The 17,075-nt window shown below is 47.9% G+C and overlaps 1 protein-coding gene across 12 annotated transcripts in view; it reads left to right on the top strand.

The window, feature by feature from the left end:
- TXNDC16 (thioredoxin domain containing 16) overlaps positions 1 to 17,075 on the top strand; it is a 50,878-nt gene that overhangs the window by 30,135 nt on the left and 3,668 nt on the right. For 3 of the 12 annotated variants that reach the window (XR_014883827.1, XR_014883828.1, XR_014883830.1), the window contains 6 exons: positions 3,712 to 3,796; positions 7,321 to 7,459; positions 8,007 to 8,167; positions 9,689 to 9,879; positions 11,287 to 11,656; positions 14,150 to 16,377. Coding sequence is in view for 1 of the 12 variants with exons in the window: in XM_085225956.1 (XP_085082082.1) it covers positions 3,712 to 3,796; positions 7,321 to 7,459; positions 8,007 to 8,167; positions 9,689 to 9,879; positions 11,287 to 11,576 (866 nt within the window). In the remaining 11 variants the exon portion in view is untranslated. Of the gene's footprint in view, positions 1 to 3,711; positions 3,797 to 7,320; positions 7,460 to 8,006; positions 8,168 to 9,688; positions 9,880 to 11,286; positions 13,335 to 14,149; positions 16,378 to 17,075 lie in introns of those variants that run through there. The other 9 variants (XR_014883825.1, XR_014883829.1, XR_014883822.1 and 6 more) reach the window with 9 other exon arrangements.

The raw sequence follows: 17,075 nt of genomic DNA, 5'->3' as shown, positions 1-17,075 counted from the left end.
CATGTATTCCATTCTCTGCAGTAATGGTGCCTGTGTTAGCCCAGATGGCAGGATTGCAGACAGCATGCGGACTGTGAGACGAGTTGTTTGCAGGGAACCTGCCTGGATCCAAATGGCATTGTGAGCTCAGACTATTTCCTGTACAGGAGATGTTCCTTTCCTTCTAGACCCTCACTGTCTTTGGAAACACGAGGCTTGCAGGTTTCCAAACAGCTCTGTACGGAACCCACAAGATTTCCTCCTCCCTTGGGGCATGCTCAGGCTGCAATCTAGAACGGCATCTGCAGTCTGGGTAACTCAGCCACAGATGCCAAGGGAGATGAAATATGGGATGCTTTCTCAGTGTGTAGCCTGAGGGATAGTTGAGTGTCATGCAGTATAATCTGAAGGAGCAGAAATTTGGAGCCAGCTATTTGGCACCAAACCCAGACCAGGAGTCAGGGAAACCACGCTGTTGTCCTTAACAGCCTGCAGACTTCTCTGGAAGTTTTATAATTACTTTCTCATGGCAAAAATTCCTGTTCTTACCTGGACCAGCAACATGTCACATCATTGTCATTTCCAGCTAACTGAAATAGAGCAACGAGATGTCCAGTTAAATGAAGCTCTGGAGTTTTTTCATCACTTAGTGTGAGAACTATATTAAGAAGCTAAGTGGATCTGACCTAAAAAAGTTTTGTCAGAAAAATCATAATTAAAATGGATTGCAGAGAGATACAGAGTATTACTAGGGCAGCGAATTAGCATTTTCCTGGAAAATGGGAGAACTTTACAGGGGTTTATTTGCTACTCAGAAGCATATTTGGAATTAAGGCTGTGTCCTAAGACGCGCAGCAGTTGTTTAAGAATACACCTGTGCTCCTCAGATTGCTGGTAACGTTGCAGGGCTTGCCAAGCATCGGTGTAAATCAAGCATTAAACAGTATCTGAAGTTGTTCGTGGGGCTTTGTCTGGGCACAGACTCCTCACTTCAACTCATGATCAGACTTAGGTTGGGGCAGAATAAAGAAAGGACTCGCATGACCCATATCTTCCCTCCAGCATGGCAACAGCAGACATTTAGGAAAAGAATTACATGTTCAGAGGGATTTCTTTCCCTGGCAGCGTGGAACTAGACTCCAGGAATCATCAGTTCAGTATCTTCCTTAGTCTAGAAATCTCACTCCTGCTTTGTATCTAATGGCTTGTGTTGGCATAATCAGAATCTCTGCCTGGTATCCGCAGCATGCCTTGGCAGTGACTTTATTTTGTGGAGGATTTTACACATGGCTGTGAATTTCCTGTTTTCCAGTAACTGATGCCCAAGCATTCTGTGGGCTGCTGGATATTGTGTTAGAAGAGATGATGAATAATTGATCCCCGTTCACTTTTTTTGAGATCTTGTGTTGTCTGTCCGTTGTCACCCAGCAGACACAGTTAACACCAGCAGAAGGAAGAAAGCAGCTTAGCTTCAAGCTTTCACTCAATAAAAAAAACCAAAGTACTCCACAATCTACCATCTCATATAGTCTTCAGGATAAATAGCTTTTAGGAAGTGCTCTGTATCTGCCGTGGAACTGTGTGCATTCAGGGTTTCTTGCACAGAACTATGAGGCTGCTGTGTGGGATGCTGGGTCTGTCACAAATCGTCCCCAAAATGCCGACAGTTTTGGAACTGTGATGGGAAGGAGCTGCAAAGCAGAGCGTGATGGGGAGGGAAGATCTCAGCAGGAACGAATCTACGAATCCCAAGTGTGGATTGTGCTGAATGTTGTCCTGATTTAGGAGAGAATTCCTGCAGCCAAGGCCTCTCCAGGGCAGCACTTGAGCACATGCTTACTTACGTCTCAAGTGAGTGTTTCAAGTTAAATGCCAGTGGAAGTGCTCTCCTGAGGATGTTTGGATTTAAACCTGCTCTTTGTGTATCACGCTGGGTCCTTTCGTGCCTCGCAGAGCTCACAGTCTTCTTCATGGCCTTTTCTCCTGTAGCTGGGCCACCACGTTTGCAGAGGGTTTGTTGGTGAAGCTCTCAGAGCAAAGCTCTCACTGTTGCTCATCATCTGATCGTTTGGGTTGTTGTGTCAGCACTGACAACATCAAGTGATTGAAGACCAAGTGAATCTGGAAACCAATGTCAGGCCCCAATTTTCTTGACATCACGGGCTGGATGTGGCTCTGGGCAGCCTGGTCTGGTGGTTGGTGACCCTGCATGTGGCAGGGGGGGGTTGAAATTAGATGATCACTGTGGTCTTTTTCAACCCAGGCCATTCTATGATCACTAACTGGGCAAGCTGTGTCACAAGCACTGTGGCATGTGTTATTTCTTGTGGTGTCTGAACGCTCAACAAGCCATTCCTTTAAGGATCCAACCTTTCTTTTGGAAAAGAAATCAGTATAAAGAAAAGCTTGTAGCCCTCGTGTTTCCAGGGGATCACAATGAAAAATGCATCCTTACATTTTGCTGGAAAGGCAGAGGCAAAGAACGAAAGAGTGAAGAGTTTTGAGCCAGCTTCAGTTTGCTGAGATCTGAGTTACTGGTCCCAAGTGCCTGGGTTGGCCAGTTTTGACATGATGATCCGCGTTACAAGGAACAATAAATAATGTCTGAATGAGATTTTATTTAAATTATGTAGCAACATATATCACGGTGTATCTGAATCCTAACTTCAAGTCGTGGGAAAACCTGACTTCCCTAACATGAGATTTCTCACTCTTCCATAAATGAAAAGAGCATTTTTTGTTGTCTTCAACTGCTTGATATAAAGAGTGGGAGAGCTGAAATGTGCCCCATTTTCAGCCTGTTTAGGCAGTGTTGTTTTTTTTCTCTCTGATCTTTATCTAGTGCATTTTACAAGCTCATACTGGCTTGTATATTCTCACAAAGTTTGTCTCTTCCATGGATCTAGTTGCCTAAAACTGAGGATGTGTTATAAGGGCATAAACCAGCTCTGGAGCTGGCCCCTTCTGGGACTCTGCTCTCAATCTCTCAGCACAGAGAGGTTCAGCTGTTACGGATTAAAGGGAGTCACACCCTCTACCTTTTATCCCCACCGTCTGAGTTCACTGGCTTTGTCAGGTGAGAGGTAGACCTTAGCAGCTGTTAAGGATTGATGGTTTGATGCCGCTCTCTGAACTGTGATAGCAGAGGGAAAGCCCTCTCCTTGTAGCTGCAAGAAGCAGTGGCACACAATGTGCCTTTAAGGTAGTTAGCCTTTGGACCCTTGGTGGTTGTAATAGATGCTCCTGTTTGGAGGAGCCCAATAAGACAAAAAGACTCTTGAGGGAGAGAGTTCTGGCCACTTAACACTACTGCAGTAGTCTTTTCCAAAAGGTTGCTGCGATTTATAAGATTTCTATTTGGCCTTTTAATTGGTCTCCTGTTTCTAAGAACACCACTTATGGTCTTTAAGTTCTCAAGGGCATTTCACTTTCCATCAGTATCTGTGTCATGTAGATCCTGGAAACTCAGTGCTGGTGGCTAAAGAGCAAAGGCTGCCTCATAATAGGAACTCTTTCCTTCTCATCCTTTCAGTGGCTGCCAACTTCTCCCTTGTGTAGCCTGTGGTCATGAGATGCATCCATTTCTCATCAGCCTCTAATCATATTTTTGTTCATAGCTGACAGTTTGCTGTGAGAGGGTGTTACATATGCAGATGTGGTGATTTGACTTCCAGAAGGAAGCTGACACTTCTCTTTCTATTGTTTATTTATGATTCTTTGTCTCTTTTACAGTCAGGGAAGCCTTCACAGAGGCAGGAAGCATCTTAAGTGGACACGTAACAACAGGGATGTATTTTGAAGATGATGTCTTGGCTTTGTAAGTTGTTTTTTTTTCTTTGGTGACAATTCAAACTGACCTGCGTTTAGTGAAAGCTGCTGCCTAAAGCAAGTGTCTCTGCCCATGCTGAGTGTTTATCAGCAACCCAAACATCTACAAGTGTCTTAGTCCACTAGCAAGATTGTTCAGGGCTCTGCCAAAGAGAGATGGAGCAGAGACTGGGCTGCTGATTTACAGCCCTTCCACAGGCGACCTGTTTAACCCTGTTGTTATGAACTGTCAGCTGCCTTCCTGTTGTTCAGGTTCACTCTGGGTATTTTTAGTCCTCTAGCCCTGCCAGTCCCTCACGCATCTGTTGGGTTCCCTGTTAAACAAGATATGGGGAAAGAACAGGCTGGAAAAATGTTATCTTTTAGCTAGGATCAGAATGTGAGGAAGAAAAAAAGAGTTCTGCTCTTCTCTTTCCTTTGAGAAAAAATGCAGACTTGCTATTTTTCTGCCTATTTCTGCCTTCTCTGCACCTTCTTTTTCTGTCTTCTGTGCTCTGATGCTGCAGAAGTGCATGTGATGGGAGAGGACGGGGAGTGTAGGGGGGGATGCTGCAAAGCCAGAGGTGTAAATTTGAGTCTTGCTCTGGTGGTTGACCCTATTTGCAAATAGTAACCAAAAGAGAGTCTATGTGCTGCCCATGCCTTCTTCCAGGGAGTTCTTAGCTACCAGCGGAGTAGGAATTGTGTCTGGGTGCTGGAAAATGCAGCCCTAAGTTTAAGCCAAATTGTAGCTAATCCATCAGTTTGTACATTTAACTTAAGGTTAATGCTCACTCCACCGACAGGAAAAGTGCTTTGAATCAGGCTGTGAGAGATGTTTCAGTGCTTATAAATGCAAGTAGGTCAGAAGAGGTCTTTGCCTTCTCCCAGCATCTCGTTTCTGTCAGGAATTAGCCACCAGTGCAGCATTAAACATCCCCAAATGTCCCTTTTTGCAGGCGTGGGTTTTAACAGCCATTAACACAGCAGTGAATTATTTGTGCTAGTTTCTTTGGAACGTGCCACATCCCTGGTGTGTTTGATGACACCAACAGAAGTCTGTGTCCTGTCAGCAGTGATGCATTCAAGAACACATCTCCATCCTCCTGCTCCAGCCATAGTCTGCAGAGTGCTCCTATTTGCTTGGAATAGTTGATGCAGTTTGTATTGATATTCATTCTGCCAAGTTTGGATTCTGGCTGGGGAAGGTGTTTTTAGCTGTGATTTGTGGGTGAAGCTACTGTAGATGGTCATCTTCCCAAGTGTAAGTAGAAAGTAAACACTTACAGGAATTCCTTATGCAAGAGTCGGGCTCACTTCCCTTCTTGAGAGAAGAAAAGCTATTTTTCTGCTAAGCTCTCACTAAGGAAATGTTTGTGGCTCCTAAGTCACAGAAAACTGAGCCCTGCTCACATTTCCCCAGAAGAAAAGGTATACAAAACGCACCAAAGAATGTTCTTAACAAAACTGTTTGCTCAGCAAACACCTGGTCCATTGGGAACAAATGCAAAAAAGCACCAATGAAGAAATACTTTGAATGAAGTCATTTATTTCTCACATATTTAGATGTCGCAGATTCCTGCCAAGCATTTGTTTGCAGATGTTTTTGATTTAAATGCAAGGCTCGTATTACCCATGTAATGCCAGCTATATAAATAGAAGGCTGTCATAAGCAACAGTGCAACCACTTGATGGGTATTGGTCGTGTTACTGGTAAAATCAGAGGTGACTTCAGGGTAGACTCCAGTTATTAGGAGGGGAATTTGTTGGTTTTCTGGCAGTGTTGGGGAGCTTCCTTATCAAAGAGTTCATCTGTTTAAACACAGAGAACAAGAGTTCTTACCTCCTTGGAGACGTGACTCTGCCAGAGCGTCTCTTTAAGACTTTGGGAGTTGAAGAAGTTCAAAACGAGCAGAATTTAAAACATTTGTAAGGTTTTACTGTTCTCAATCAAAGGCAAATGCAAGTTAATTTAAAAAACCAACTGACAGTAAAGTTACAGATCTTAGCAGCTCAGAGGATTCCCAGCCATGACCAGAGGTGTGAAATAACGTGCTGGACTCAAGGAGCTCTTGAATCCAGGCAGGAAGGGCACAGCACAGCTCAGGGCTGGATTTCCAGGTATTCCTAGGGGAAAGAAATACGTGTGAGGTACAGGCCTGGCCTTTGGGCTGTGAGCTGCAAGAGTTCCTGGGGTGTCTGGCTTTCCATTGGTGTCACAGTGTGATGGGAGTTAAGAAATTGCTGTGCTTCTGTGATCTGTAGAAAACTGGGAAGGTTCTGGTGAGAAAAAAAAACACCAAAAAAACCAAACCAAAACCCCACATCTGAGTGTGTGGAAATGAACAGAAAGCAGAATGGACTAAAGAAAGCAGAAAAATGAAACTAAAAAGCTCTGATGAGCACAAGAACAGGTTAGCAAAGGATTCATAAGGTTTGAAAGCCTCAGGAAGGTTATTACTGCCACTCTTTGTCAAGATACTGGTGCAGATCTTGGGCTCCCCTTAGCAGATGTGCAGTGGGTGTGTTTTTTCCCAGCAGATAAAAGCAGTGAGGGGTGAAGTGAAAGGTCTGCATTTGAACTGAAATGTCAGAAATGTCTTATCTGCTGTCATCTGCACCTAGTTTTGTGTTGTGGCCTGAAACACCAAACACCAAGATCGTTAAAGCACATTTGAACACATCTCCCCCCACCTTGCATCTTCTTCATACAGAAAAAAGGAGATGAGGCAGACCAGATTACCCTTGGAAAGGAAATCAGAGGCCTCCTCAGCCCAAAATGCCCTCACGTTTCTCTCACACAGGCTGACTTCCCCAGCAATGGTGTCACAGCCTTTGAAGAAACACCAGCAGCCTTTGAAAAATAAACTACAGACACCCCCAAGAAACAGTTGGGGCTGTTCACTTCCTCTGTTTCACCCTTCCTCTGGGCGGTGGCATCTGGAGTCTTTAGGGTGAACTTCCTCAAACTTCCAGAAAATTGCTCACCCATCTTGGTGTGGTGCCCTTTCGTTGCTCAGACTTCTCCTATTTTTGCTATTTCCACCTGCTCAGCTTTTCTTTTAATGCCCTTGAACTCTTTTACCCAAAGAATATTGGGGAACAACAGGGGGGCTGGTTTCTCTGATAAAAGTAAGCCACAGGATATGTCTGTTGCTGTAACATTTGCTGAACTTCAGCAGAACTGCACAAAACTGCCAAAAATCAAAGCCCATGGAGCTCAATTCATAGAATCACAGAATCCTAGGATGGCCTGTGTTGCAAAGGAGCACAGTGCTCACCCAGTCCCAACCCCCTGCTGTGTGCAGGTCGCCAACCAGCAGCCCAGGCTGCCCAGAGCCACATCCAGCCTGGCCTTGAATGCCTGCAGGGATGGGGCATCCACAGCCTCCTTGGGCAACCTGTTCCAGTGCCTCACCACCCTCTGGCTGAAAAACTTCCTCCTCATATCCAACCTAAACCTCCCCTGTCTTAATTTAAAACTTAGTTTGTGTATGTTTGGAACCTGCTGTGAGTTGGCTGGATTTTTTTCAGGTCCCATAAATATGCAGTGTCTCCTCCTGCCCTCCTCCTTGCCAGGAGCAGCAGTCAGAGGGTGGAAGGCATCGCTTTGTCCAAGGAGAATGCTCAGGACATCGTGCAGATGATCAGATATGAACTGCTGGACCTTTTTGTAAGTAAAAGAAACGTGTCCTTTTTCCACTGAAGTCATTTTCAGAAGTGCTGATTACAGCATTGAGCTTGCAAAATAAATACATTTGCTCATTATTTCTCCCATTGTTTTTATCCTTTATGACTTGGAGCCAACGGTCTGGACAGAAATGTGTTGTCTGTAGTGTTGTCCCTTGGGAGGAGGCCCTGGGAGTCAGTTGGCTGGCTGGTGCTTTTAGTCCCAGACCTACTGTTGTAGGCATCTTACAAGGCCTGTTCCCTGCACGTAAGCTGGATGAAGCCTGCTTTGCTTTTCTGCTCATACCCATTCATCTCAAACTACACAGCTTCTCATTCAGACTTGCCTTGTGATAGGCATGGATGGGTGTAGGCATTTCCAAAGTGCACTGAAGTCCCCAAATCCACATTTGATTTTGAGATTCTTGCATTCAACACAAACCCCACAGCTTTGCTCAGCCCCTCACCCACTCATTTAAGAACAGAAAGTCTAATTTTGTCTTGCTCCCTCATCCCCTTACACCCCAACTTCTTGTTTTGGTGTCTTGCAGCCAGAAATCACCGTGCAAAATCTGCCCCACTACTTGCAACTCAGAAAGCCTTTCCTCATCTTGTTCAGCGACGGTGACATTGGTCGAACAGAAAGCAAGGAAATGCTGAAACTGGCAAGAGGAAGATCTCAGCAAGCATTTGTGTCATGCTGGTTGAACTTGTGAGTATGCTATGCCTCTTTGTTTCTTTCCGTTACCTTGCTCTTAGCATTGCAGGCAAGGAAAAAACAGAGTCTGCAATTACTCAAAACGCTATCTATGTGGTAATGTGATCATTTGGTCTGAAATCATCATGGGTTGGGAGGCCAAATCATTTAGCAGTGATTCAGTATGTATTCTGGGCAGCTGCAAAATTGCACAAAAAAGTAAAATTAGTAAAAACCTTAATTGATTGCAGAAGTAATTGCCAGTAGAGTAAAATTTCTCGAGGATGCTCCGTGGTAGCTTCACTCTGGACCTGAATTTATTATTATTATTTTTTTACACATGGAAGAAAAGAAGTAAATTTGCCCTCCTAGAGCATCTTAAGATAATTATTCCATCAGCAATTAGTGTGAAACACAATGGGCTAATTAGTGATTGCTGACTGTGGGGGAAAATAACAGCTTTTGGAAGAAGCTCTATAAGACAAACCTGAAAAATAATCGAGAAACAAAATGAATCTAGGAACTAAGAAATAATTTTAAAAAAAAGATAGGAAAGGGGATTTTTTTAAATCCTCCCCTCCCGTGTAAGCTTTCAGTTTTTAACCTCTGATTGTTTTGCTCAAGCCCAGAGACACCTCACTGTCTTAATCATAGCGTGCTTTGAAGTCTGGGAAGTGCCTAGCAGCGTGGGCTGGAGTTTAGCTAACTTTGTTTGCCAGTAATGCGCAAGAAATGAGAGTCCCTGGAACTTCCCCACCTACACATCTGCCTCTGTTCTCTTTTACTGAGAAAGAATAAGCTGTCCTTTGCCAGGGCAGAAAATGGTTACTGGCTTTAAAAGAGTAACATAGTCCTAGAAAGAGGACCTCATTCCCATGGTGAAAGCCAACTCAGACCCCGTGCATCACTGAGCCTGAAAATAGTGCCTGAAGGACTCATCATCTCTGTGTCCTTGCTGACCCTCCATCTTAGTGGATGTCCTCTTTTGGCTCTCCCTGTGTCACTTGGAGGAGTTGCCATTCCAACTCCTTGTCCCTGCCCACTGACTGCAGGAAACCACTCCATAGATGCCAAGGGACTGGATTGCACGAGCACAGCCCTCTGATCAGCTCGTACCACTTCTACCTGCTGGTGGCTGCTGCAGCTGCAGGGTGCTGACAAGAGCTGGTAGTTCCCACAGCAGATGTCCAGCACTACGGGAGTTACCCACAGCGTGTCACTCCCATCTGACTTGCTCTTAAAAACTTGTGGTGGAGAAGATTTCACACCTTTGTGCAGAATTTGTCCCAGCAGAATTTGTCCCTGCTCCTCCTGCTAGAGGATTTCCTAACTCATCTGTTCTGCTGCCCACTGCCTATCCATTAGACAATAAGGGCTTAAGTCCTTGAGCTGTGAACCTCTACAGCTGTTCCATAGGTAAAACTGTGTGCACGTGTTTTGCTGAATGTAGCCCGAGAGCTTTAATGCTCCCTTGACCCTGGGGTCATATTCTGCTGCCAAACTATTGTTGAGCATGTTGTTGGATCTCCCCAACAGGAAGAACACTCCAGTGGGCCGTGGGGTCCTGAAGGCCTACTTTGCCACCATACCTTCATTGCCTGCTCTTGTCTGGGTGAACCTTCATGCTGGAGGTCAAGTCTTTAAGTTCCCATCAGAGCAGTCTATCACTGAAATAAATATCTTATCTTGGCTGGAGAAACTGAAGGCAGGACTGGAGATTCCCAGCAGTAAGTGGATGAGCGTTTGAAATGTTCCTAAGCATGCACTGTTAGCTTTGGTCTGTTTATGAGAAGATGCTACGTGCAATAAATTGTCTGTCCTGGTATTTAATTATGGAAAAACTAGCTATTCTAGTTTGAGTTGGAGCAGTACAAATCGTCCAGCCAGAGCAGAATACCCTTACTCACGAGTTTGCTGCAGGATTGTTTAATGTTCAGAGCCAAGCATGAATAGTTCTGAATCGGCATCTCTTCCCTGTATAATCCCCAAACCTGGCTGTGCTTTCTGATTGCTGAGAACAGACCTGCTGAAACACTGCTTGCTAATAAGAAAATCTCCAGAGTCCTAGTGTGAGAAATAGCTTCTCCCAGCAAAAAGCAACTTCCAGCATTTTTATGAACAGGAAAGTGTGAGGAAGCCAAAGCCTTGCTGTGGTCTTCGGAACATCAAGGGTTGGCATTTACTGTGAAGCCTTTCACTAAGTCCCTTCCTTCCTTGATCAGCTGCTGAAGCTTTGGAGGAAGGAAGTGTAAATGTGGCTTCCTCATATGTTAGGAGTAGCCATAGGGTGCCACAAATTTGGGAACAGCTGGCTGACAGCCTGCTTCAGGCTCCTGAAAGGAGATGGGGGTTTGATCTTGTTGAATTTTAAAATAAGCCTTTCACAGCAATTGTTTTCAAATGCCACCAGCAGCCTGGCAAGGTAGGATATGGAGGTGTTCTCAGTAATCAAAGACATCATTTGTGACCAGGCTGCTACAGCTCTGTGACCCAGCCCTTCTCCCACAGCTCTTCCCATCTCCGGTGCCAAAGGATGGATGTCGTTTAGGTCTCCAGTTAAAGACCTTCTTTTAGCTTTCCATCGTGCCAGAGGGGTGCTCTGATGGTTGGGCAGCATGGCCAAGGGCTCTGCCAGCCATCACAGGCTCCTTGCTCAAGCTTTTAGGTCTGTGTGATCAGCCTTAAAAGCACAAATTAACGAGCAATCTCGCTTAATGGTACTGCTTCCTCCCTGTAGAGACAGCAGTCTCCCCTCATTCCTAATGGCATTTCAGTAACACTAAGTCATTAGCACAGTTATTTGAGATCTGAGCGAAACATCCATTCACTGGTAGAGAGAGAGAGTGCTGCTGCTTGTAAGATTCACAGCTTGATGTCTGAAGACACAGGAACCAGCCTTTGAGGAGCTGAGCCCTCAGCCAGCTCCTGTAAATGTTAATGCATCTGTGGCTGGTTTGGTTTGGGTGGCATTATTAGTTGTGGAGAAGAAAGAGTGAACTTTAAAAAAAGATCTTTAATTTTGCATTCACTGGAAGGGCAGAAAAGCCATATTTGCTTTGAAATGGAAATGACTGTAAAGTGGGTTACATCACAGCCTCTTAACTTATTAACAAAAGACTGCGTTCACTTTGCAGGTACCCTGTCTGAGGAAGACTGGAAGCCGCCTCTTCCTGCTTACAATTTCCTCCAGATGATGGAGGCCGCAGCGCCCGAATTCACCCTCCATGCCTCTTCTCACCAAGAGGACAGACAGGAGAGGCAGCAGCTGGAAGGCTCTGAAGAAAAAGCCACAGTCAGAGGGGAACTGACTGAGGAAGTCGGGGTGAAAGCAGAGAAAGCCCAGGGCCCTGGGAGGGACCTGCGGGGGACAGCCCCGAGGTTGGCAGGGAGGGAAAAGCAGGCCAGGAGGCACAGCGAGCTGTGAGAGTGGGAGGCTGTGTGACAGTGCCCAGAACGCTCTCTTGCTTTCTCAGCCCTCAGTGAGCCTTGGCAGCAGAGAGAGAAGTGAGTTCAACTGTAAATTAACAGAAATGGCCCTTAAGTTTCAGTCTAAATTCTGTGTTGCAGTGTGTTGGTAGTTCTGTGGTACCTGTGATTTCTGACAGCAGAAACACATCCATATGACACGTAGCTTGGCCCTCCTGGGTGCAGTCCATGTCGCGTTTCACAGTAAATTGTGAGAGCAGGTCTTCATGAAGGTTGCTGCTGAGTTCTGCCTGCCTGTTCATTACTGGAGAGGCAGAGTGAGCTCACTTGGCGTACTGAGGGCTTGCCCACACAGAAATTATGCCAGAAAAGTTGAAACACTGCAGCTTTTCTTCACAGTTTCTGTATATCTGAACAGGAAGAGAGTGAGTGATTCCAGGAGAAAGAACATTTGTCTTTCCTTCGTTTCAGCAGAGGCTCTACAGACCTGTGTTGGCAAGCTCTGCTCTCCATAAACAGTTAAATCTGCACGGTAACTGTGCAGAGCTGGAAGGGCAAACATACCTCTGGCTGGAAGGCTGAAGTGTTTAAACTGACATGCGATTGTTTACACCTGAGTGGTGAACTGAATCCAGGAGTGTTCTCATTCCCAGGGGTAATAGCATATCTGGCTAAAGCAGCTTTATTATGAAGAGCTCAGGTCATCACAACAGCTGCGAGTACCCAAAATAAAAATTTGCCAGCAAAGCCCAAAGGCGGGCAGATTGGAAGATGGCTTTGCTCAATGCTGGCATTTTCTTGGCTGTGAGCCCAGGGGGTTATTTACAGCTTTTGCTATTTTTCTTTGGTCTCGGTAACAGCAGTGAGGTTGGTGCCTTCTGAGCCCAGGATGGTGCAGGAAATGAGATCTGCAGAAAGACCAGTGCAGAGATAAGGGGAGAGAAGTGAGAGGCAAGGCTGGCAGTAATGGGGACAGGTGGTGCCAATGTGGGACGGAGCTGTTTCACATCCTTCTGGTGATGAGTGGGAGATTTGGGGCGTGGGGAAGTGGCATTTCAGCCTCTGCTCCTTTCCTTGGGACAGTCTGATTCCGTGCTGCAAGACAGCATGGGATATGACCTGGACAGAGCAATGTTTTAGGAAGAAAGCTTTGTCTGATTCCACTAATGGCCACAACAGTCTTCCCACTGCCTTTAGTAAACATCTGCTCTGTTCCACAGCCCTGTTGAGATGTGAGGGGAGGGTCAGATCCTCCCCCTCCTTATGGCTCTGAAGCTACTGGTGAGGGGAAAAAATGATATTAAGGATCTACTGAGAGCCCTGTGAAGTCTCTCTCGTCCTGCAAGCAGCCCACATAGATGGGAATATTTTGAAACGCCAAGGAATAGACCATTAGTCCTGTGCCCTCCATGCAGCCCGTAATTGAAACAGACCATTTTTGGACTCTGACAGGCTCAGAGCCAGAATGTATGTATTTAAAGTAATAAACTGTAGTATGCAGTACACAGTCTTCCGTGCAACTGCATTTTCCCAAGGAAAGGAGTAGGTCAGTGTGCAAGTAGAGCCTCTGCGAGTTCCCATCATTCCTCTGCAGCTCGAAGTTGTAACACTGTGCTCCGTGACCTGTACACGGGTCATTTCCAGCACTATCCCAGCACTGGTGGCTGCTTTCCCTCTTACTGCATCACTCTTCAGGCAAAGTGCAACGTTTGGGTTTTTCACTCATTTCTTAAATAAACTCTTATCTCAAGTTCAACTTGAGATCTGCATTTGTTTCCTGGAGCAGCATGTCTAGGATGGAAGCACGCTTCCAGGAAAGCTCCTTGGTTGCTGAGTGCAGTTGCAGGAGGATCACTGACTTAGCAGATTTTGTGCAATACCAGGAGCCTTCCCGGATCCCCGCTGCTTTTGGCTGCGTGTCATTTTTTATCACAGAGCTTCGCTGCTCAGCATCCAAGTAGGAGCCTGTCACTAGGGGTCAGTGCCACATCTCAGTTCTGGCTGGAGGAATTGCTGCCTCTCGTCGTGCTGCTTAATTGATCCTGGAGAACTGCCATCAAAGCAATGGGGGTCCAGGAAACTGATACCCTGTGGGGGTGCTGATGGCTGAGGGCCTGTTTGCTGCTGGGGGGGGGGGGGGGGACACTGGCTGCAGAAAGCTAAGGGCTGGGGGGCTCACAGCTCCCATATCACCAGTGGGTCCCCCAGCCCTGAGCCTCCCAGCAGGGAGGTGCCAGGAGCCCTGAGCCCAGCCAGCAGCTCTGCAGCCGCGGCTGTAGGCACCAGGGAGGAGACCTGCTTGGCCACATCTCATGGCCACTGGCTGCGTTAGGTGGGGCTGCTGGCCCTGAGCACAGGTGTGGGTCAGGGTCCTGGGCTGCGTCAGGTCGCATGGGTTTGGCTCTGGGTTTGGCTGTTTCGTTAAAAACAAAATATCTTTGTTGTTGTGTAGCTCAAGCGGGCACTTGGGGCATGGAGGAAATCTTTACAGGCATGCATGTACCAGGATATGTGCATATAGAGAGAAAATGTTCTGCGTACTGAGAGCAGTTTGTTGTCTGCATCTTACAGCCTTCTCATTCTCTGGCAGCAGCAGTCCTGCATTGTGTTCGTTTTAGTAGCTGTGGCTCTGGGAAGACCAACGTGGAAAGAAATACTCAATAAATGCTTATGGCCTCAAGTAAAAAGAGAGCTGAGGAAGAAGAGCTCTGCATCCCAGGGCAGCTGAGGTGTCTGAGGTGTCTTTGATTGAACAGAAGATAAAATAAGGATACGAAACGAGGATTACATGGCTGTGTTTGAGTGCAAAACAGTTTGACTCTGCACGGAGTGCTCCAGGAGCTGAGGTCTGACTGAGCAGCCATCCTCATCAGCAGGGAAGGAGAGGAGCGCTCACTGCAGGGACTGAGGGAGCATTGTGCTTTCCACGTTTAAAGAGCTGTTAGAAGAACTGTTATGGAGTGTTTCTGGTCTGTGGCATGGCTGGTGGGCAGCAGACTGATCTCCTCAGAAGCCAGCCCTGGGGGCTTGGTTGCATGACCATGGTCCCCATAGGACATTCAGAAAGCAGTCGTGTCTCTTCTTGCAGCTTTGTGACCCTCTGGGTGAACCACAACTTTTCTCAGGTGGGATGGAAGGTGAACGTTCCAAATCAGCTGTTCTCAACCCATCCCTGCCTCAGTGCCCCAGACCACCAGTGGCCACAGACCCTATCGTGGCTATGCAACGGGAATACAGCTGTAGGATGGCTAAAGATGTGGCTGCAGCAGGAGGAAGCATGTGGGAGCAGATGTCATGGGAAGGACACATGTGCCTGTGTGTGGGCAGCTGCCAGCGCCGCCAGGATGTGAACCAAGACAAGAGCTGGTGGCCTGGCTTGTGTCACTTGTGCTCATCAGTTCCTGGTGCCACAGGGATGGAGCATCTGGCAGGGCTGGCGGAAGGAGGAGGAGGATGGCAGCCTTCCTGGAGCTGTGGCTGGGGAAGAGCTACCAGCTGAAGCTCTTTGAACAGCCCTGGTGGAGAGGGGCACAAGGCAGGTGGGCCTCAGCCCTCATTCAGGAACATCCAATTTTAAAAGGGTGACACAAAGCATCGGGCTGCAATCCCAGGGCCCTGGAGGGGGTGGGAGAAGGGAAGGAGCTGGTGTGATGTTGGCATGGCCAGAGGTGGCAGAGGAGCTGTGCTGACGCACATCTGGGACAGGGAGGGTGCAGGATGGAGCTGGGATGTGAGATAACGAGTGGCCAGGGGGCGGGCCGGGTTTCCTTATTGCTGAGGATGTGTGCCTGAGGTTTCCATTGATGAAAATACAGCTGTGCTCCCGATCATGGCCAGGGGAGAGATGGGGACTGCGGTTCCCTACAGGGCAGCTGCCACAAGTGGCTTCATGTGTGTCCTGCTCCACCAGACAGGGTCTGGATCCCCTCTGCCTCCTTCCTTCTGGAGCTGAGAATCCCCAAACACCTTCTTGCTCTATTTTCCCTTTCCAACAGAGAGATGCCACATCCCAGCATCTCCTCCTGGGGTTACATCCGTTGCCCTAAGGTGTCTCGCTCCGTCCCCAGGCTGAGCGATGCAGGTGTCCACGCAGGAAACTCGCCCAGCCCGAGAAGCCAGAAGAAGAGGAGCTCAAGTTGGAAAAGCAGGAATCAGAATGGGCCAAGCAAGGCAGAACTGGGGACGGAGCGCAGGTGGCGAGTCCTGCAGTGCCACGTGGCTGCTCATTGTTCATTGTTCCCTCCTGGCTGAGCGGAGCCAGCGTGGGGACAGGAGACGATAAGGGAGGAGAGGGCACTGCTCTGGTTCCTGCTCCCCGACAGCTTGTTTCCTCACTCGCCTGACCTCTCCTTAGGTAAACTCAGTGCTTTGCCTCTTACAGTTTGCTTTGCTCTCAACACAACGCGGGGCTCTCAGAAAACAGCCCGGCTCTATTAATAGCCCACAGGGTTGCCAAATCCCTTCTGTATGTTGAAAGAGTGGCTGCAACACCATGATTCAACCCTCAGTGGTAAGAAAGGAGGTGTGCTGGAAGGGTCCTGGCCTGGAGGGCCATGTCCAATGTGGAGCAGAGGTGGGGACAGCCCTTTGCTCCATTGGCCATGGATTTCTTGGCTTGCTTGCAACACAAATAATTGTATCGCTAAACTCGGTCTTGTTCCTTGCTGCTGGCAGATGCCCAAACTACAGAGCTGGACTTGATGGACTTTTGTTGCATATGCACCTGCAATGGAGGAAAAACAGGACCACCTCAAAGGGGGCAAAGCCATGGACGAGTCGCTGCAGTTCCTTGCACTCAGGTGGGGATGAAATCCACCATGTCCCTGTCCCAGCCTTCCTCTGTGACCTGTCCTGCCAGCAGGAGAGGGATGGCATCTCCTTGGAGCCCTGTTACGTTTCCTGTCTTGGGGTCTTGTCTCCAGCAGCTGGGCTCATTGGGAGCTGCCTGTGCTGGCAAATGGGAGCTTCAGAAGGATGGGTGGCCCTCAAAATGCTCTGGGTAACCCTGTGTGCAGCCTGGGGGATGTGGTGATCCTATGGGCACCCTGGGGGATGTGGAGCCCGTGAGGAGAGGTGGGGTCCTGGGCACGGGGTACCCCAGGCGTGCGGCTGGAGGATGCTCTGCTAGGATCTCATCCTGGTGTAGAGGTGAGCAGAGGAGGGAGCCCCAGCTGCAAGCAGGCCAGGCACTAACAAGGCAAATATTTAGAAAGGCAGGTATTGCCCAAAAATAAATGCAAATGTTTTCAGGAGCAAAGCTAGAACAGTGACAGTGTCCATGGGCAGCGGCGTGAGCCACCCAGCCCAGGGGACGGAGCAGGGCCACTTACTGCTCTGCCCGCACAGTGTGCAGGGTCTACAGGGCTTTTCTGCTGAGCTTCTTGGAGACACCAAATCCCCACGGCCCTGTGTGGCCGTGAGCACATCTGCAGCCAGGACAGCAGCTCTGCTCCTGTAGGGCAGCCAGATGTGCTCACGGCCGCCAGCTGTGCGGGCA

The sequence above is a fragment of the Meleagris gallopavo genome, chromosome 5, assembly GCF_905368555.1.
Source record: "Meleagris gallopavo chromosome 5, MGAL_WU_HG_1.1, whole genome shotgun sequence".
NCBI lineage: Eukaryota > Metazoa > Chordata > Aves > Galliformes > Phasianidae > Meleagris > Meleagris gallopavo.
Note: the sequence above shows the minus strand (reverse complement) of the source record. Positions and strands in the feature narration are given on the sequence as shown.